The sequence below is a fragment of the Lepus europaeus genome, chromosome 19 (assembly GCF_033115175.1).
Source record: "Lepus europaeus isolate LE1 chromosome 19, mLepTim1.pri, whole genome shotgun sequence".
NCBI lineage: Eukaryota > Metazoa > Chordata > Mammalia > Lagomorpha > Leporidae > Lepus > Lepus europaeus.
Genome location: NC_084845.1, coordinates 58522704 through 58543175, shown reverse-complemented (window position 1 = coordinate 58543175; position 20472 = coordinate 58522704). Strand labels below are relative to the sequence as shown.

General features: G+C 44.5%; 1 protein-coding gene across 1 annotated transcript; it reads right to left on the bottom strand.

Moving 5' to 3' along the window:
- Positions 1-1882: 1882 nt before the first annotated feature.
- On the bottom strand, positions 1883-19117 carry LOC133748330 (IST1 homolog). Its single transcript, XM_062177055.1, has 9 exons — positions 19031-19117; positions 16715-16850; positions 11861-12041; positions 8325-8412; positions 7448-7531; positions 6587-6697; positions 4784-4963; positions 4249-4294; positions 1883-2812 (listed from the first exon to the last, which is right to left on the bottom strand). Exons 2-9 carry the CDS (start codon positions 16800-16802, stop codon positions 2622-2624), a joined length of 969 nt encoding a protein of 322 aa, XP_062033039.1. The 5' UTR covers positions 16803-16850; positions 19031-19117; the 3' UTR covers positions 1883-2621.
- Between the last annotated feature and the right edge of the window lie 1355 nt (positions 19118-20472).

The following is a 20472-nucleotide window of genomic DNA, read 5'->3' as shown; positions in this document are numbered from 1 at the left end:
CAGCTTGCTTTGCACAGAGTCCCTGGTATTAGACTTGAAGATCCTCCCTCTAACCTCATATTCTTTTAATATGTTTGCTTTTATGAGGAAGAAGCAATCCTAGAATGAAACATTCAAGACCAAACTAACTTTTTTAAAGAAAGGCATTAATAGGCCGGCGCTGTGCCTTAACAGGCTAATCCTCTGCCTTGCGGCGCCGGCGCACCAGGTTCTAGTCCCAGTCGGGGCGCCGGATTCTGTCCCGGTTGCCCCTCTTCCAGGCCAGCTCTCTGCTATGGCCCGGGAAGGCAGTGGAGGATGGCCCAAGTGCTTGGGCCCTGCACCCGCATGGGAGACCAGGAGAAGCACCTGGCTCCTGGCTTCGGATCAGCAAGATGCGCCGGCCGCAGCAGCCATTGGAGGGCGAACCAACGGCAAAAAGGAAGACCTTTCTCCCTGTCTCTCTCTCTCACTATCCACTCTGCCTGTCAAAAAAAAAAAAAAAAAAAAGAATTTAAAAAAAAGGCATTAATATACAGGTTTCACTTTCTCATATGCAAAAAGGGCAATGTAAACTCTCCTGGACACATAAAATAGAATTGTGAAATAAATATTGTTTTAAAGATGTATGTATTTGAAAGCAGAGTTACAGAGAGAGGGAAAGACATAGAGAGGGGTTTTCCATACACTGGTTCACTCTCCAAATGGCTGTGAGGGCCAAGGATGGACCAGGCTGAAGCCAGGAGGCAGGAGCTTCTTTCAGGTCTCCCACATGGGTGGCAGGGGCCCAAGCACTTGGGCCATCTTTTGCAAATTTCCCAGGTGCGTTTGCAGGGAGCTGGATCAGAAGTGGAACAGCCAGGACACAAACCTGCACCCATATGGGATACTAGTGTTGCAGGAGGAAGTTTAACCCATTATGCCACATCACCAGCCCCAAAATAAAGATTTTTGCATAAAGAACAATCATATTTAAATAGTTCTCTGGAATTTTGCTGTGATTCTAAAATTGCTCTTAAAAATAAAGTTTATTCCCCAGCTGTTGCTAACATCTAGGGGGTGAACTAGCTGATGGAAGATTGATCTCTTTCTCTCCCTAACCTTTAAAATAAATAAATATTTTTTAAAAAACTGCTAAAAAATAAAAACAGACAAAAACTAGTTACACAAGAAACCAAAAAAAAAAAGAAATTTATTTGGACAGCTTGTTCTCTTAGCCTTTCCTTTATACAGTCTCATGGAATCATTATTTAGTTCAGTGAACATAGCAAATAACAAAAACTGAAAAGTAAACTAATATTTATTTAGTACCTAGTGAATGCTAGAGACTTTTACATAAATCATTTCTTTTATTCCTTACTACTGTCTCTATTTTCAGTTGAGAAAAAGGAAGCTCACAACTAATAAGTGGCACATAAGATTCCACTGATTTCCTGGAATCTCTTCTCTCACTCACTCTATGTGCATCCAGTATTTAATATACTGATTTTTTAAAAGATTTATTTATTTACTTAAAAGCCAGTGTAAGAGAAAGAGAGAGAGACCGAAAGAGATATCTTCCAACTGCTGATTCATTCCCCAAATGGCTATAATAGCCAGGGCTATACCCGGCCAAAGTTAAGAGCCAGGAACTCCATACAGGTCTCCCACATGAGTGGCAGGGTCCCAGGTACTTGGGTCATTATTTACTGCTTTGCAAGTGCATAAGCAGAGAGCTGAATTGGGAGCTGAGGAAGGACTGGATTCCAGGCACTTGAATATGTGATAGAGGCATCCCAAGTGATGGCTTAACCCACTGCACAATAATGCCCACCCCAGCACTAATTTTTTTTTTTTTGCATGACAGTATTCTTTTAGCTTCTTATGTCCCTCATACACATTAAAAAAAAATAAACCCTGTTCCTTTTTATTTTTTAAAGATATATTTTATTTATTTGAGAGTCAGAGTTACACAGAGAGAGAAGGAGAGGCAGAGAGAGAGAGAGGTCTTCCATCCAATGGTTCACTCCTCAATTTGCTGCAATGGCCAGAGCAGAGCTGATCCAAAGCCAGGAGCCAGGAACTTCTTCCACGTCTTCCCACACAAGTGCAGCACTTGAGCCATCTTCCACTGCTTTCCCAGGCCATAGCAGAGAGCTGGATCAGAAGTGGGGCAGCCAGGACTTGAACTGGCACCCACATGGGATGCCGGCACGGCAGGTGATGGCTCCACCTGCTATGCCACAGCGCCGCCCCCTCCCCCCCACATTTGACAGGAGGTATTATATACCAAAAGTACAGCTGGTAAGTATAAAGATACAATTTAAGTTCACACCATTTTGCCTCCCTGGAAAAAGGATAATTACAAGAGAAATAAGGATCTAGAAGAAAACAAAAATTCACTGACTATGATTAATAAGGCTCTACGGGTCAAGAATCAAAGAATCTTCTCAAAATTAAAGAAAACTTGGGACAGGAGTAATTATATGTGTATGTACAGATACATACACACATACTATTTCAGTAGGTAGAGAACCATAGAATGTAAGAAATGGAAGGAATTGTGAATAAGAAAACTTCAGACTGACACACAGGGTCCATGTTAAAATTCACATCCAGGAGCCTGATTCCCAGGCAAATGCTCTCAGTCCAGAACTGAGGAATTACATTGTTTTCTTCAGCATTTCAAGTCTTCGGTTAAGATCTTCAAAGTCAACCTCTTCAGAATCATAGGGGTCAATGAATAGGCTTGCTTGAGGCTTTACACCAGACAATTCGGGCAGCATGAACTTATCGAAACCAATCTGGGCTCCAGATTCTGGTTTATGAGAAGTTGGGGGGCTGAGTCCTGGGTCTATGAATTTCAACAAACATAATTAAAAGTCAACACTACTTCTGAAAGAAACCCCAGCTTCAAAGAAAGTAGACTACTCTTGGCTTTTGAAACTGCAACACACACTATGACTATAAGGCTGCACAATATCCCCATCACACAAGTGGTAGTATTAGTTAAATAGACCTTGTAAAAAAGATACAATTTTTCAAAACTTGTACCAGGATGACCGAGTATGGTAGTGGTTTTACAACTTGTTTGGTAAAAGACTTCTTTGCAATCTAGTGAAAGGAACAAAACATCTCCCTACAAAAACAAAATTTTGCCTACTACTTAAGAGGGTTGCTCTTGGCCGGCGCCGTGGCTTAACAGGCTAATCCTCCGCCTTGCGGCACCGGCACACCGGGTTCTAGTCCCGGTTGGGGCGCCGGATTCTATCCCGGTTGCCCCTCTTCCAGGCCAGCTCTCTGCTATGGCCCGGGAAGGCAGTGGAGGATGGCCCAAGTCCTTGGGCCCTGCACCTGCATGGGCGACCAGGAGAAACACCTGGCTCCTGGCTTCGGATCAGCGCGATGCGCCGGCCACAGTGGCCATTGGAGGGCGAACCACCGGCAAAAAGGAAGACCTTTCTCTCTGTCTCTCTCTCTCTCACTGTCCACTCTGTCTGTTAAAAAAAAAAAAAAAAAAGAGAGAGAGAGAGAGAGAGAAAGTTGCTTGGTGGACCTTAAGCTAAGAATCGCTGGCTTAATTCAAACTTATTCACTTTATGGGGCCGGTACTGTGGTGCAGCGGCTTAAAGCCCTGGCCTGAAACGCTGGCATCCCATATGGGCACCAGTTCTAGTCCCGGCTGCTCCACTTCTGATCCAGCTCTCTGCTATGGCCTGGGATAGCAGTAGAAGATGGCCCAAGTCCTTGGGCCCCTGCACCCACGTGGGAGACCCAGAGGAAGCTCCTGGCTCCTGGCTTTGGATCAGTGCAGCTCCGGCCGTTGTAGCCATCTGGGGAGTGAACTAGCAGATGGAAGACCTCTCTCTCTGTCTCTACCTCTCTCTGTAACTCGGTCTTTCCAATAAATAAAATAAATCTTTAAAAAAAAAAAGTTATTCACTTTAGAGACCTTAGCTCAGGAACTTGGTATATTTACATTAAACCAAATTGACAGTAGTGATGCCTCTAATAGGAGTAGCTTTATTCTCCAGCCAACCTTGATTTTCCAATTTTTGGAATCTCCTAAATATTGGGAAGTTCATTCCCCCTGAACTGTATCATGAATTTCAAACCATTACCCATATTCATATTGAAAGCTGTTATCCACTATGTGAAAAACCACACTGTACCCCCTGGTAAGTCACTAAACATGCATCTCTTGTCCATTGGATATAGTCTTTTAACAATTCAAATTCCTTTAATGCATTTGAAGCAACTCCAACGTCTACCAGCATTCTCTATACTTACAAGGAGCCAGTGGAGGGAGGGAATCATCCTTCTTACCGTCGTTATTCTGAAAGAAAAAAGATCACTGAGAAGTAATTGGCTTAAGTTCCAAATGCATGTTTTTCACATAGCAACCTTGAATAAATATTTCTTAAAATTAACTAGAAAGTGGGGCTGGCACTGTGGTGCAGTAGGTTAATCCTCTGGCTGGGGCGCTGGCATCCCATATGGGCACTGGTTTGAGTCCCGGCTGCTCCACACTTCCTATCCAGCACTCTTCCTATCCAGCAGTGGTAGATGGCCCAAGTCCTTGGGCCCCTGCACTCAAGTGGGAGACCCGGAAGAAGCTCCTGGCTCCTGGCTTCAGATTGGCTCAGCTCAGCCAATGTGGCCATTTGGGGAGTGAACCAGCGGATGGAAGACCTCTCTCTCTCTCTTTACTTCTCCCTGTAATTCTGTTTTTCAAATAAATAAAATAAATCTTAAAATAAAAAAGAAAGATGTTCCGGCAGTTCCTGTATTCCCTTTCCGGATTCAGTTTTCTATCCATACTGACCTGTCTTTCAAGAGGAAAGGATGGCAAACAAGGAGATGGCCCAGGCAAAGGCCCCAGTGCAGATGCTGACACCTCAAGTGGATCACCAGCTCCTGCCACAGTCCCGTGTTCTTTGCCAAGGGCATCTTTCTCAACATCCTCAGTCAATCCAGTTCCATCCAGGTCTGCTGGGGCTTTAGCCTGAGGCAAGAGGGTAAGAATTCCATTGGGATTCTCAATGTACTATACATTCTTTAGTGCATGTTTATTACATGCCTAACACTCTTAGCAGCACTGGAGAAGATATTAAACGCAGAGAGATGTGGTTCCTGCCCTCATGATGTTTATAATCTCGTCAATGGCGGTCGAAAGCAGGCTTCCAGATTTCTAGAACGCAGCCCTCTTTTTCATCTCTCTTTCAATGACTTTAAGTATCTAGGAAGTCAGGCACTGAAATATACTAGTGGTTAAGAGCAAAACATAGGTACATATAGATATGCCTATGAGAAAGCTTAATAAAGCTTAGCAATAGTGTGCTCTGTATTTATTCATTCTTTTAACAAAATCTATTGCCCACCTGCTATGAGGGCACTTCAAAAAGTTCGTAGACAAACAAAATTAAATAGTAAGTTTATAGGGTAAGTGTTTAGCCTAGTGATTAAGATACCAGTTAAGACACCCATATCCCACATCAGAGTACTTGGGTTCAAAACCCGGTTCCTGCTCCTGACTCCAGCTTCCCGGTAATGTGGCCTCTGGGAGGCAGCAGTAATGGTTCAAGTGACTAGATTCTTACCATCCATGAGGGAGACCCAGACTGAGTTGCTATCTCATACCTTCAGTCCCAGCACAGTTCTGGCTGATGGGATCTCTCTCTCTCTCTCTCTCTCTCTCTTACTTTCCCTTGTCCCTGTCACTCTTCCTTTCAAATAATAAATAAACCTTAAAAATGGTAATGCACTAAAAACACTATATAAAATTACCTTTGAGGGAGCCAGCATTGTGGCACAGTGGGCTAAGCTTGCCACCTGTGCCACTGGCATCCCATTTGAGTGCCGGTTTAAGTCCTGGCTGCTCCACTTCCAATCCAGCTCCCTGGTAATGTGCTTGGGAAGGCAGCAGAAGATGGCACAAATGCTTGGGCTCCAGTACCAAAGTGGGAGACCCAGATGGAGTTCCAGACTCCCAGCTTCAGCCTAGTTCAGCCCTGGCCATTGCAGACATTTGGCGAATGAGGTTGCAGGTGGAAGATTCTCTCTCTCTCTCTTTCTCTCTCTCTCTTCCCCTCTCCATTTCCCTCTCCCTCTCCCTCTTCCTCTCTCTCTGTAACTCTTTCAAATAAATAAATAAATATTTAAAAGTAAATAAGTAAAAAAATGATTTTAAAAGATGAAAAAAAGTAAATAAGTAAATTATCTTTGGGTTATAAGTTATATAAATAAATAAATATTTAAAGGTAAATAAGTAAATTATCTTTGGGTGTATAAGTTATATATGGCATGTGAACAAAGTTTGGGTTCCATCCCCAATATATCTAATTATGCATATGGAAATATTCCAAAATCTAATATTAAGAACTAAAAATGTTTTACACACCCATGTATATAACATTTTCAATAGCTTTATTTTGCTTTTCTACTCTATTGTTAACTTACATAGATCTGTTGGGGAGAGTATGTGGGCAGAGAGAAAGTACAAATTCACCTGCTTTACAGTAATTCCAAGGTTTCTGTGGAAGCCACATCCCTAAGTAGAAAAAAAATATTCCTATACACACTAAAAATCTCAACCTGTCAGTCAGTTCTCCCCTCCTGAGGTACTCACCACAATGGCTGCCTTATGTTTATAGGGCACATTGTAGTTCTTAGCAATTTCTGTCAGGTACTCTTCCACTAGAGTCGGGGGTAGAGTAGTGAGATTTAATTTACACATCAGCTGCAAAATAAACAACAGAATTGGTCACACACACTCATACAAAATAAGAAATGAGTATAGGGAGTCTTTCAACTGAGATTCATTGTTCTTCATTTTTCTATTTCCTGATATCTACAATGTTTAAGTTTTTAAAATGTATAATTTATAACCAAGAAGGGCCGTGATTGAGAATATGTAAGACAATTTTATCCTAGAGTTAAGAAACTTCACACCAAGTAGAATAAGAGGAAGACAATCAACATAGGAAAATATATCTTGAATGAAGAATCCTGATTTTGTGATATGTATTTGAATTATGTCAGGGGTGATATTCAATATGTTCTATAAACCAGCACAACATGGTATGAGCCAATCAGAGTGGACATCCTGAAAGACAAGAATGTCCACCAGCCGGAAACAGCTCTCATGAACAGGTCTCGGAGTTCCAGTGGAACGTCAGCCCTGAACTGTATCTGTGTGGTCATGAGGTGATAGGTGCAGAAGCTGAAACTGCTAGGTTTCATTAGCTTCCATCTCATTAGTAAGTTTTGTTCACAAAGTTGTGCACCTTTTTGAAAAGTAATTAGCTCAGCTTTCTTGGCTTCAGCTTTTTCATTCCTTGGTCCAAAACCTTTATATATGTTGCTTTGCCCCAGTGAAAAATTTATTTGTAAACATCTTTCAGCCTGCACAAAATTATTTTATGTTATGAATTTGCTTCACCTACTCTTCTAGGTTCAGAAAAACGCATATCTCCATAAATGGTATTACCTGAGAGTTGACAGTTCCGATCTCATTGGTTTGACACAGTTGGCCATACTGTTGGCTGTATTTTGCACACAGCTGATTGGAAACCTGCAGTGACCCATCATCAGGAAAGAAAAGCAAAATTCATCAAGATGTGTCAAATTTGCTTAAGAGGAAGAATGGCTGAAAAAGCAAAAGTTACTCTCTTGTTACTTCATTGGAATTATGTTCTCTTAGGATCAAAACAACAATAACTACAAATGTTTTACTTAATTTGAAGTATATGACATATGTAAAACTTAAAACCTCTAATTCTATGCACTTTTAAATTAGGAAATTCCTCCCCCAAAGACTTAAGTTTTGCTTTGTTTTAGTTAAGGCTTATTTATTTTTCTACCATTGGCATTAAAATGATATATTTTTCACTTAACGATTAACAAAAGAAAATACTTTTTTGGTATCCTTTAACAGAAGAAAAGAGTCCTTAAGCAGCCTACAATTCTAGTCAAGTAACCTTCACCCAGCATCATGGCACAGACAGTTCAAACTGAGACCAGTGTTGTGGCGCAACTGATTAAACCACAGCTTGTGCCACTTGCACCCCATATCAGAGTTCCAGCTACTCCACTTCCAATCCAGCTTCCTGCTCATGTGCTTGGGAAAGCACTGGAAAATGGCCCAAGTACCTGGGACCCTGCCACCCAGGTGGGAGGCCAGGATGGAGTTCCTGGCTCCTGGCTGTGGCCTGGCCCAGCTTTGGCTTTTGCAGCCACCTGGGGAGCAAAACAGTGTTTGGAAGATCTCTCTCCCTCTCTCTCTCTCTCTTCCTCTGTCACTCTGCCTTTCAAATAAATACATAAATAAATCTTTACCAAAGAGGGAGGGGACTAGTCAAACTTACTATTTTTAACTCAGGCACTTCTGACTGAAGTCGAGGAGCTGCCCAGATTAGTGTAGAAACGGATTCGGCCAGACCGGGATCTAGTTGCCTAAGGAAAGCACACAATTATGAGACTAAGGGCTTTAATGTCTTGTTTTTCCTTTTCCCTATTTTTTGTTTTTTTTGGGGGGGGGACAGGCAGAGTGGACAGTAGAGGGAGACAGAGAGAAAGGTCTTCCTTTTTGCCGTTGGTTCACCCTCCAATGGCCGCTGAGGCCGGCGCACCGCGCTGATCCGATGGCAGGAGCCAGGTGCTTCTCCTGGTCTCCCATGCGGGTGCAGGGCCCAAGCACTTGGGCCATCCTCCACTGCACTCCCGGGCCACAGCAGAGAGCTGGTCTGGAAGAGGGGCAACCAGGGCAGGATCGGTGCCCCGACCGGGACTAGAACCCGGTGTGCTGGCGCCGCAAGGCGGAGGATTAGCCTACTGAGCCGCGACGCCAGCTCCTTTTCCCTATTTCAAAGGTAGGCCATAGGGAGTGCTAAATATTAAATAAAAATTTTAAAAATTAAAATGGCATGTAAATCCGTATGAAAATATAGATTTAGATACATATGTATATATGTTTATACATACAGTTACACATAGAAATTACTCATCTGTATATATGTACATATGTGTGTGTGTGTACACACACATCACACACACACACACACACGCTCTGAAAGGAAAGACACCGCAATTCTTGTCTCCAGCCTAGGACATACATCTCGAGGTTTTGCCCCTAGGAGACAGTAACACTACTGAACACACTTGCTGGCAGAGGACAAAGTCAAAGTCTGAGATAGAGTTGCTGGGAGATCTCCAGGGCCCAACTTGTTACAGTCTGTCTGATGATACTTGACTTTTGCCTTGCTTGTTTAACTTGGGGGAGGGAGCTGGGAGAGGGGGAAGAAAACCTGCTTAGAAGGTGTCTGAGAGGGGAATGTTTGGAATTTGCTGTGGAGACTATTTCCATTCAAGCGCCCTAGGGGCCCTTGGGCAACTTCAGGTGCTAGAATCAACAGTCTGCAGGTTAATTGCTCCCTGAAGGGTTTTGTGGAAAGATATGGCAAGATCGATATCTCTCCCAAAGCTCTGGTGTGTGAAGGACATGGGAAGTAGCCTCTCCACATTTTCTGCCTGACAGCAATGCAGCTGGTTTGGGAATCTGTGCTACTGTAGGTGACCATACCACATATTCTTTATTTTATTTACTGATTTTTTAAAAGATTTATTTATTTTATTTGAAAGGCAGAATTAGAGAGAGGCAGAAGAAGAAAGAGAGAGAGAGGTCTTCCATCTGCTGGTTCACTCCCCAGATGGTCATAACGCAGAAGCTGTACCAATCTGAAACCAGGAGCCAGGAGCTTCTTTCAGATTTCCCACATGGGTACGGGGGCCCAATCACTTGGGCCATCATCCGGGCTTTCCTAGGCCACAGCAGAGAGCTGGATCAGAAGGGGAGCAGCTGGGACTCAAACTGAAACTGTTTTGCTTATCAATATTTCCTGAAATTCATAAGCTGTGTGGGTTCTTGACACATACTCAGAGAAGAATTCTGAATACTGGCTCAACTGACCAGGCAACATGGTATGTTTTAAGGATTTTATTCAGTGAGAGAAATACATAGGAGAGTGAGGGCTTTGTCTAATGGAGAAAGAAAAGTCTAGAGATTAAGTTGCGGTCCATACCAAGCAGAGAGCAGGCCAGGAGCCAGCCATGTGCAGAGAGCATGCAGGCTCCTGGAAGGCAGCAAGGGCAACAAAGGGCAATAATGGTGAAAAACGGGCTGGGCCCACCTTGTTCCAGGCCTTTTATCCACTTCCAAAAGGATGTGGTTACGTTGTCTGATTGGCAGGTGGGCATATAGGTGGGATCAGGTAGGGGCCTGAGATCACACAGGAGCATGGTGAAGGTGTGGTTTTCCAGCTCACAAATCTAATCAATTTCATCCTATCTGCCTGCCTACATCAAAACTAGCAGCGATATGGGATGCCAGCACTACAGGCAGCAGCTTAACCTGCTACGCCATAGCGCTGCCCCACATAAGCTTTTTTAAAAACAATAATTAGGGGCCAGAGCTGTGGCTTAATGGGCAAAGCTGCCTCCTGCAGTGCCAGCATCCCATATGGGCACTGGTTAGAGTCCTGGCTACTCTACTTCCAATCCAGTTCTCTTCTATGGCCTGGGAAAGCAGAAGAAGATGGCCCAAGTCCTTGGGCCCACGTGGGAGACCTGGAAGAAGCTCCTGGCTTCTGGCTTCGGATCAGCGCAGCTCCAGCCGTTGCAGCCAATTGTGGAGTGAAGCAGTGGATGGAAAACCTATCTTTCTCTCTGCCTCCTCTCTTTCTCTCTCTGTGTAACTCTTTCAAGTAAAATAAATAAACCTTTAAAAAAATAATAATTAATTGGGGCCAGCACTGTGGTGTGGTGGGTTGAGCTACCACCTGTGGTGCTGGCATCCCATGTTGGTGCTGGTTTAAGTCCCAGCTTCTCCACTTCTGATCCAGCTCCCTCTTGGTGCACCTGGGAAAGCAGTGGAAAATGGCCCAAGCGCCTGGGTCCTTGCACCCACGTGGGAGACACATACGATGCTCCTGCCTCTGGGCTTCCATCCGGCACAGCCCTGACCATTAAGGCCATTTGGGGAGTGAACCAGCTGATGCCTCTCTCTCTCATTCTCTCTTTCCTGCTTCTGCCTCTCCCTTTCAAATAAATATTTCAAATACATATTTCTCCATTTCAAATAAATACATAAATCTTTTTTTTAAATAAATACAAAATATATTTTATCAATTAGAAAGGCAGAGAGACACAGAGAGAAATCTCCCATTCACTGTCCTATTCCCCTCAAATACCTGCAATAGCCAGGGCTGGGCCAGACCTAAGCTGGGAGCCAAAATCTCAACCCAGGGATCCCACGGTGGGTGCAGGGACTCAAGTACTTGAATCATCATCTGCTGCCTCCCAGAGTGTGCATCAGCAGGAAGCTGGACTTGAACCCGGGCACTCTGACACAGGATACAGGTGTCCAAAGCAGCGGCTTAATCACTGTGCACAGCCTGTCCCCAAGACACTCATTTTCCTTCTACTCAAGGTGCATATGTTCAGAAAGGAATGCCTTTGAGTCTTTCTCCCAGACCTTTAAGACCTGATGTCAGTCAGGGGAGCTCTCTTTCCTGCTTGGATATCTTGGAAACAGCTAAGAGGAAATCCCTACACTCCTTACCAGAGATTTAGAGGAAGTAGAGGAGTTTTTTCAGAAGTTACAATATATATTGGGTCCAAAGAAGAAAGAAATCCTGTCTGACTCTGAGACCATAACACTTGCAGCTGGAGCAAGCACTTAGCCTAGCAGCTGCCATGCTGTTTAAGAGGCCCAGCAATGTTCATCAGGGTAGCTGGGCTCAATGCCTGGCCCTGCCTCCTGTTTCCTGCTAATACAGACATTGGAAAGCAGCTTTGATGGCTGAAGTACTTGGGTCCTTTTGAGCCTGTGAACTAAGGCCCTCACTTTGTGGCGTGAATCAAGCTGAACCGAGCCAGCAGCAGGTCACAGTACAGCTCCAGGATCTCCATGGCCTCCACCAGGTAGTCTTCCCGGATTACATGCTCCACGCGGATCCGGGCTCGCTCATCCTTCCCAGCAGCCAGATAGTCAGCGATCTCCTTCCTTGCTTTCTGGGTCTGCTCGGCTGTAACACAAAGCCCAAAGAGGAAAATGAACACACCGAAGAGAGTTAAAGCAAGTTATATAACAGTGTGAAGCAATGTTTTTATTAAAATATACATTTAAAATATGCACAATGAAGTTACGTCTCTTGAATCGGGTCAGTGCTTCTCAAAGCCCCATCCCCAGAGCATCAGTGTTAGCATTACCTGGGAACTTTTTAAAAATGTAAGTTCTTGGGGCCAGTGCTGTGGCATAGTGCATAACGCCACTGCCTGCAGTGCTAGCATCCCATATGGGTGCCAGTTCAAGTCCCAGCTCTCTGCTATGGCCTGGGAAAGCAGTGGAAAATGGTCCAAGTCCTTGGGCCCCTGCACCAACGTGGGAGACATGAAAGAAGCTCCTGGCTCCTGGCTTCAGATTGGCGCAACTCTAGCTGCTGTGGTCATTTGAGGAGTGAACCAGAAGATGGAAGACCTCTCTCTCTCTCTCTCTCTCTCTCTCTCTCTCTCTCTCTGCTTCTGCCTCTCTGTAACTCTGCCTTTCAACAAATAAACCTTTTTTAAAAATGCAAGTTCTTGGCCCAGAAGCGCTGAATCGGAAGAACTCTGGAAGCAGAGCTCAACAGCTGGCAGTGTAACAAGCCGGCCCTGGGATTCCGCCCTGTTAAAGGCTGACAACTCACTCTAGAGGATTGGTTTGAGCGGTGATCTTTATCATCTCCTTTCAGCGTGCCTTAATTTCCTAAAGTATTCCATGGTGAATACCCATTACTTTCGAAATTAAAAGATTAGTTATTTTAAGAAGGAGAATGCAGGCCTGGTCTTGTGTGGCAGGTTAAGCAGTTGCTTGTGATGCCTGCAGCCCATACAAGCATCTGTTCGAGTGCTGGCTACTCCACTTATTTTTTTTTTTTTACTATTTATTTTTATTTATTTGAAAGACAGAGTTACAGAGAGAGGTAGAGACAGAGAGAGAGGTCTTCTCACTCCCCAGATGGCTGCAACGGCTGGAGCTGTGCCTATCTGAAGCCAGGAGCTTCTTTCAAGTCTCTCACATGGGTGCAGGGGCCCAAGCACTTGGGCCATCCTCTGTTGCCTCCCCAGGCCATTGCAGAGAGCTGGATCAGAAGAGGAGCAGCCAGGACTCAAACCGGTGCCCATATGGGATGCCAGTGCTGCAGGACAGCGCTTTAACCCGCTGTGCCACAACGCCAGCCCCTGCTCCACTTACCATCCAGCTCCCTGCTGATGTGCTTGGGAAAGAGGTGGAAGATGGCTCAAGTGTTTGGGTCCCTGCCTCCCATTTGGAAGATCTGGATGGAGTTCCAGGTTCCTGGCTGTGGCCTGGCCCAGTCATGCCCATTGCAGCTATTTGGAGAGTGAACCAGTGGATAAGAGATCTCTTTCTGTCTCTATGTCTCCCTATTCTCTCTCTGTCTCTCTGATTTTCAAAGAAATAAATCTTTTTTTTTTAACTAAGAGAATACATGTAGTGCTTTGCATTTTAAAAAAATGTTTTCATATATAGAGTACAATTTGATTGCAGTGACACCTGTGTGAGTTTGTATTGTTATTTGCATTTTACAACTGAGAAGATTAGGACTCTGAGGGGTTAAATAGCTTGCCCGTGGTTGAACTGGTACTCAGAGCTAAATATTCAGATTTCAAATTCTTTTTTTTTTTTTATTTTTTATTTTTGACAGGCAGAGTGGACAGTGAGAGAGAGACAGAGAGAAAGGTCTTCCTTTTGCCGTTGGTTCACCCTCCAATGGCTGCCGCGGTAGCGCGCTGCGGCCGGCGCACCGCGCTGTTCCGATGGCAGGAGCCAGGTGCTTCTCCTGGTCTCCCATGGGGTGCAGGGCCCAAACACTTGGGCCATCCTCCACTGCACTCCCTGGCCACAGCAGAGAGCTGGCCTGGAAGAGGGGCAACCGGGACAGGATCGGTGCCCCGACCGGGACTAGAACCCGGTGTGCCGGCGCCGCAAGGCGGAGGATTAGCCTGTTGAGCCACGGCGCCGGCCAAAGATTTCAAATTCTTATACTTTTAAAAAAGCCGTAAGAAGCTACAGAATGGAAAAGTAGTCATACTGGAGAAGTAAACGGATGTGGCCAGTCCCAAGCCAGTATTGGGACAGGCAAAGTCTTTCCACCTTGTGTTACGAAGTGATGAGGTGATCTCACAAGCCAGAAAAACTTGTGAGCCTCCACATTCTACACTCTGTCCACCATACTCTAAAAGTGACGCTTACCCAGGCATTTGTAAAAAGAGGAAAATATTAATCTGGATAGTAACATGCGTCATTGGATTGTCAGGACCCAATAAAAGAACATGTGGGCATGCAGTTTGAAATTTACAAGGGCTGTGTATATATCATCAGTATCATTCTCATTAATAGCAACAACAACGGGTCCCACTTTATGTGCCTAAAATTCATTCGTGGTTTTTTTTTTTTTTTTTTTTTTGACAGGCAGAGTGGACAGTGAGAGAGAGAGAGACAGAGAGAAAGGTCTTCCTTTGCCGTTGGTTCACCCTCCAATGGCCGCCGCAGCCGTCATGCTGTGGCCGGCGCACCGTGCCGATCCAAAGCTGGGAGCCAGGTGCCTCTCCCGGTCTTCCACGTAGGTGCAGGGCCCAAGGACTTGGGCCATCCTCCACTGCACTCCCGGGCCACAGCAGAGAGCTGGACTGGAAGAGGAGCAACCATGACAGAATCCAGCGCCCCAACTGGGACTAGAACCTGGTGTGCCGGCGTCGCAAGGCAGAGGATTAGCCTATTGAGCTGCGGTGCCGGCCTAATTCATTCATTTTTACTACTCCTTTGGTCTCTATTAAATAAAGCCCTGATATCTGCGATATCTCACAAAAGAACTCCCAAAAATCCATTTGGAAGTTTTAGTAACAGCTCCATCCCTCTCAGCGAATTATGGTGATGCAGTAAGATTACTGACTGAGCACTCAAAGAACTGCATTTAAAAACTTTTTAATTTATTAATTTTCATTGTGTTTGAAAGACAGGGAGAAACAGAGAGAGAGCTTCCCTTCACTGGGTCACTTGACAGATGTCCACCACGGCCAGTGTGAGGCAAGGCCAAAGCCAGGAGCTCAGAATTCCATCTGAGTTTCATTGGCAAGAACCCAACCAAGTACCTGAGCCGGCGCTGTGGTGCAGAAGGTTCAGCCCCCGCCTGCAGTGCCAGCATCCCACATGGGCTCCACTTTGAGTCCTGGCTGCTCTACTTCTGATCCAGCTCCCTACTAATGCACCTGGGAAAGCAGCAGAAGACCCAGAAGCAGCTCCTGGCTCCTGGCTTCAGATCAGCCCAGCTCCAGCCATTGCAGCCATTTAGGGAGTAAACCAGTGGATGGAAGACCTCTGTCTCTCTCCTTCCCTCTGTATTTCTGCCTTTCAAATAAATAAAACAAAGCTTAAAAAGAAAAAAAAGAACCCAAGTGGTTCAGTGCTCACTTGCTGCCTGCCTGGATGCATTAACAGGAAGCTGGATCTGAAGCAGAGAAGCCTATACTCAGCCGGGTGTCCAGGATAGAACGTGGGTGGCCAGGTGGCAACTTGATCACTGTGCCAGACCCTGCTCCAGAACTGCATTTTTGTGCAATACTTATTTCACCTGAACTTTTCCTCTAATCAGAGATCATCAGATTTTTGGTGTTTTAAGGATTAACAGCTTATGTGACCCACTACAGCGAGGACTAAGCAAAGACAACAGAAAATAAGTTAGACTTAAAGAAAGAAGACAACACTTGTCAGTAGAACTCCCCCATTCATGGGAGTCAACTCTGCTTGAGCTGACACCTGATATAAGGAATGACATTTTTTGTGTGTCTGCAAACAGGCAAAGAAGTTCTTCCAGATTTGCCTGGAGGGCTCAAACTTATTAGCTACTGCTCATTTGCAAAAAATGACTAGACAAAGTGTTTCTGTCTTGGGAAAGAGAAATCCAGTAATCTGGACCTGGTTTTACATTTTAAACCTTTGGAGACTTTAAAAAAATAAAGTTTTTATTTTTAGATAACTGAAGAGTCCCATGCAATCCACACAGCTTAAGAAATAAGACAGATACCAGGTACCCTCTACCAGGTTTTTGTCAATGGCAACGTCTTGTTAAACAGTTAGGAAAGTATCACAACGAGGATGTTGACAATGATGGAGGCAGGATATAGAACAGTCTTTGGAAAGCTTTGAAATGAATTGGTCACAATAAACATTATTACCACATCCCTGCAAGTCAAAAACATTTTTTTTTTTGGACAGGCAGAGTGGATAGTGAGAGAGAGACAGAGAGAAAGGTCTTCCTTCCATTGGTTCACCCCCAAAATGGCCGCTATACTCAGAGCTATGCCCTTCCAAAGCCAGGAGCCAGGTGCTTCCTCCTGGTCTCCCATGTGGGTGCAGGGCCCAAGCACTTGGGCCATCCTCCACTGCCTTCCTGGGCCACAGCAGAGAGCTGGACTGGAAGAGGAGCAACCGGGACAGAATCCAGCGCCCTGACCGGGACTAGAACCCGGTGTGTAGCCGCCGCAGGTGGAGGATTAGCCTAGTGAGCCATGGTGCTGGCCTGGAAACATTTCTTTAAATCCCAAAATTGCTAAGTGAGCTCCTTGGAGATAGACTGCCTCAATGACAGCACTATGATCAGGGAGGCAGCTTGTGGTGTTGCCTGCAGTGTTTACTTACTTTTCTTTTTTTCCAAGACTTTTAAGCGATTGATAGCCAGTTGCAAATTAACCCGAAGGCGATCAGCTTTGAAGGCAGAGCTGAACATTATTTCACCAGAAGACACAACAGCTCACAAATCACCTTGATGAAAGAGCTCCTCAGAGAAAGAGAAAATTATCAATATTATGAGCAGCTTCAGTTTTTCCACACCCACTTTATTGACCCAGCAAGTCCTGTGTAGGGGTGGCCATTTGGCACATAGTCCTCTAGTCCCATATCAGCTCCTCTTCTGCTTCTGATCCAGGTTCCTGCCAATGTGCACCCTGGGAGGCAGCAGCAAAAACTAGCGTCCCTGCCACTCACATCGGAGACCCAGACTGAATTCCTGGCTGCTGGCTTCAACCTGGCCTAACCCTAGCTATTATAGACATTTGGGAGTGAACTAGTGCATGGAAGATCTTCCTTTGTCTCTCTACTTTTCAAATAAAGATGAAAATAAATAAAAATTATAGGAAAAAAAAAAAAGCCCTTTGTAAAGAATTTCTGGTATGAGGCCTACGCTGTGGCACAGTGGGTTAAAGCCCTGGCCTGAAGTGCAGGCATCCCATATGGGTGTTGGTTCTAGCTCCAGCTGCTCCTCTTCTGATCCAGCCCTCTGCTATGGCCTGGGAAAGCAGTAGAAGATGACGCAAGTCCTTGGGCCCCTGCACCCACATGGGAGACCCGGAAGAAGCTCCTGGCTCCTGGCTTTGGATTGGCGCAGCTCCTGCCATTGCGGCCAATTCGGGAGTGAACCACCAGATGGAAGACCTCTCTCTCTGTCTCTTTCTCTCTCTGTAAATCTGTCTTTCCAATAAATAAAAAAAATCTTAAAAAAAAAAGATTTTCTGGTCACTCAGCAATGGCATGAATGCACTGGCTTCTCTGTGGAACAGGTCTCCAGACAGGTATGACGCTTGCAGTCCTAGCAAGGGCTAGGTCTATTTCCGTTTATTCTAATCATCAGTGTTTTTACTGCAACCTCTGAGAGTTCTGCAGGAAGTTTCTAACAAACTGAAAGTTTCTGGCAAGTATCTGAGGAAGTAGACAAGAGAGGGAAATCCCCCACCCTGAAGGGCATACTACTATTAGTCACTTACAGAAAAACTGTAAGACTGCCCTCTAAATAAAAAAAAAAAAAAATGAATTTGAAAGGGAAATTCCCTTTAGAATCTAGAGAGGTCACATATTAAAACTATGTGGAAATGAGGAAACAGAACCATTCAGAGAAGTTGAACTTGAATCACTTCAAGTTCAAGTCTTGAAAATTGTGTATATCTACATTTGGGCATTTAGAAGCTGTTGAATAATAATATAATACCAGTCACCCATACATTTCTAGAGAAAGCTAAACTCAATAAGTATTTCTATAACTTAAATGTATGTCCGAGATTAGTTGTTTCTGGCATTGGCACCCAAAGATAAAATTCCTTTCCAAAAATGACTCCTTTACATGCTGAAGTATACAAGCAGGAAGATGTAACTGTAGGGGGAAAAAAAAGCCACTCCCTCCTCCTGTCATGATAGACATGGTTTCCCACATGCTAGCACTGGCCTCTGGTTTGATTCCCAGTATTAAAGAGTTGGGATGTTGTCTGTAATCCCCCTGACTGTCCTACAGGTCTAGAAAAATCTCTAAGGAGGCCTTAGGCAAGACAGAGAGCTAGTTTGAAACTCCCGCCTGTTTGGGGAGAAGAACCTGTGTAGCAGGGTTCTGTCCTTGTTTATTTCCTTCTAACACAGTAGCTCATCAGAAAAATTCAATCTTCGCACAGCTATGGGATTCAATGGGAAAACAGAGAAAGAGGAAATAGTGGACAAGGCAAATTAAGCTTAACTTTTCAGTTCTCAAATGTCCCAGATAGCTTTAAAAAGCCTCCTTTAGCTCAAACTCTCACAACTCAGTGGAAATTTAAAAACTCAGGGAAGAAAACGAAGAACTTTCAGATGAGAGAAATTAAAAACTCCTTCTAAGAGGGCGAGACAGGTAAGCGGAGAGCAGAGGAAGAGGAGTAAAGGAATTCACAAGAAAGTCTCCCAGCTCAGGATTTCTTTGTGAAGATATTCACCATGTCATTCAACAACTATTTTTTGAACCAATTATCATATTAAAGACTTGGGTCTACTTCACATAAATGACTTAAATATTTGGAATCATCCAGATTCCAGAGAATAATGCACATCTTCAGAGAAATTAAGTAACTTTGGGTTATTTTAGTGTCATAAATCTAAAAACTACATTAGTTTACTTATCTCAAATGTTTCTGTCAGTCTGTTACTATGGGGGCTTCCTACCGTCAAGAATACGATCAAAGGAATGAGGATTGCTTGGAGTAAAGTGTTCCGGAACAGGACACGGAGGAGATAGGACTCAGCTCTCAGACCTGCAGCACAAACCAGGAAATCACCTGTGTTTGACCAATCAGAACATCCGGTTTTTTAAACAGACACGCCTTGGCTTTGGCATCACGTCCTTATGGTAAAGACTGGCAGCCAAAAGAGCGTTTTTTGCTTGCATCTACCCGTGTCTGCTCTTTCAACTTTGTACAAAACAAAACAGCTGTCTGAGTGTACATCTTGATCTGGGGAAAACTGGCTACTCTTGAATATTTGTGGAAGATGAGACAGCTTCTATTTTGGCAGTTCTAATGCCAGTTTAGTGAGCTAAGCACCAAACTAGAAACATGAATGCCGGTTGGCGTCAACACGGATTCACGGAGTGACTACCAGACTTCCTTCTTGGCCAAACTGAGAGAGGAAAGTGATTGTCATGAATAATATATTTTTAAAAGATTTATTTTATTTGAAAGGCAGAGTTAGAGAGAGAGAGAGAGAGAGAGAGAGAGAGAAAGAGAGAAGAAGAAGGAGGAGGAGGAGGAGCAGGAGAATAGAGAGAGAGAGAGAGAAATCTTTTCCATTCACTTGGCCACTTCTCAAATGGCCACAACAGCCATGACGGAGCCAGGTTGAAGCCAGGAGCCAGGAGCTTCTTCCGGTCTCCCACATGGGTACAGGGGCTCAAGCTGGATGGGAAATAGAATATCCAGGACTCAGACTGCCAGCACTGCAGGCCTGGTCTTTAACCTGCTGAGCCACAGTGCAAGCCCCAGGACTAATATTAATATTCTTGAAGCAAAGCCCTCTGCTGATTTCTGCAACAGCAGTGGTTTCACTGTTTTATTCACTTGTGCTGAGTGTATGTGTGCTGTCTGTGGAGTGTCTAATAATTTTCATAATTCTTTGTGCTTATTCATATATAAAATATGTAATATATGTAAAACATATATAAAAATTGAAGCATAATGATTTCCTAGAATCTGAGATCCGTATTGTATTTGTATCTTACTAATTTTTTTTTTTAATTTTTTTTAAAAATTTTTTTGACAGGCAGAGTGGATAGTGAGAGAGAGAGAAACAGAGAGAAAAGTCTTCCTTTTTGCCATTGGTTCACCCTCCAATGGCCGCTGCAGCCGGCGCATCTCGCTGATCCGAAGCCAGGAGCCAGGTGCTTTTTCCTGGTCTCCCATGCAGGTGCAGGGCCCAAGCACTTGGGCCATCCTCCACTGCCTTCCCGGGCCATAGCAGAGAGCTGGCCTAGAAGAGGGGCAACCGGGATAGAATCCGGTGCCCCGACCGGGACTAGAACCCGGTGTGCCGGCGCCGCAAGGAGGAGGATTAGCCTGTTAAGCCATGGCGCCGGCCTGTATCTTACTAATTTTTAAATATCTAAGATATTA

What these genes read in the sequence shown, in the direction of transcription:
- LOC133748330 (XM_062177055.1), bottom strand. Translation starts at nt 16,802, where the DNA reads ATGTTCAGCTCTGCCTTCAAAGCTGATCGCCTTCGGGTTAATTTGCAA. An exon ending in AGTCTTGGAAAAAAAGAAAA is followed by an intron (nt 12,042 to 16,714) that starts GTAAGTAAACAC and finishes TTTGTGTTACAG; the next exon opens with CCGAGCAGACCCAGAAAGCA. An exon ending in CCTTTCCTCTTGAAAGACAG is followed by an intron (nt 4,295 to 4,783) that starts GTCAGTATGGAT and finishes TTTTTCTTTCAG; the next exon opens with AATAACGACGGTAAGAAGGA.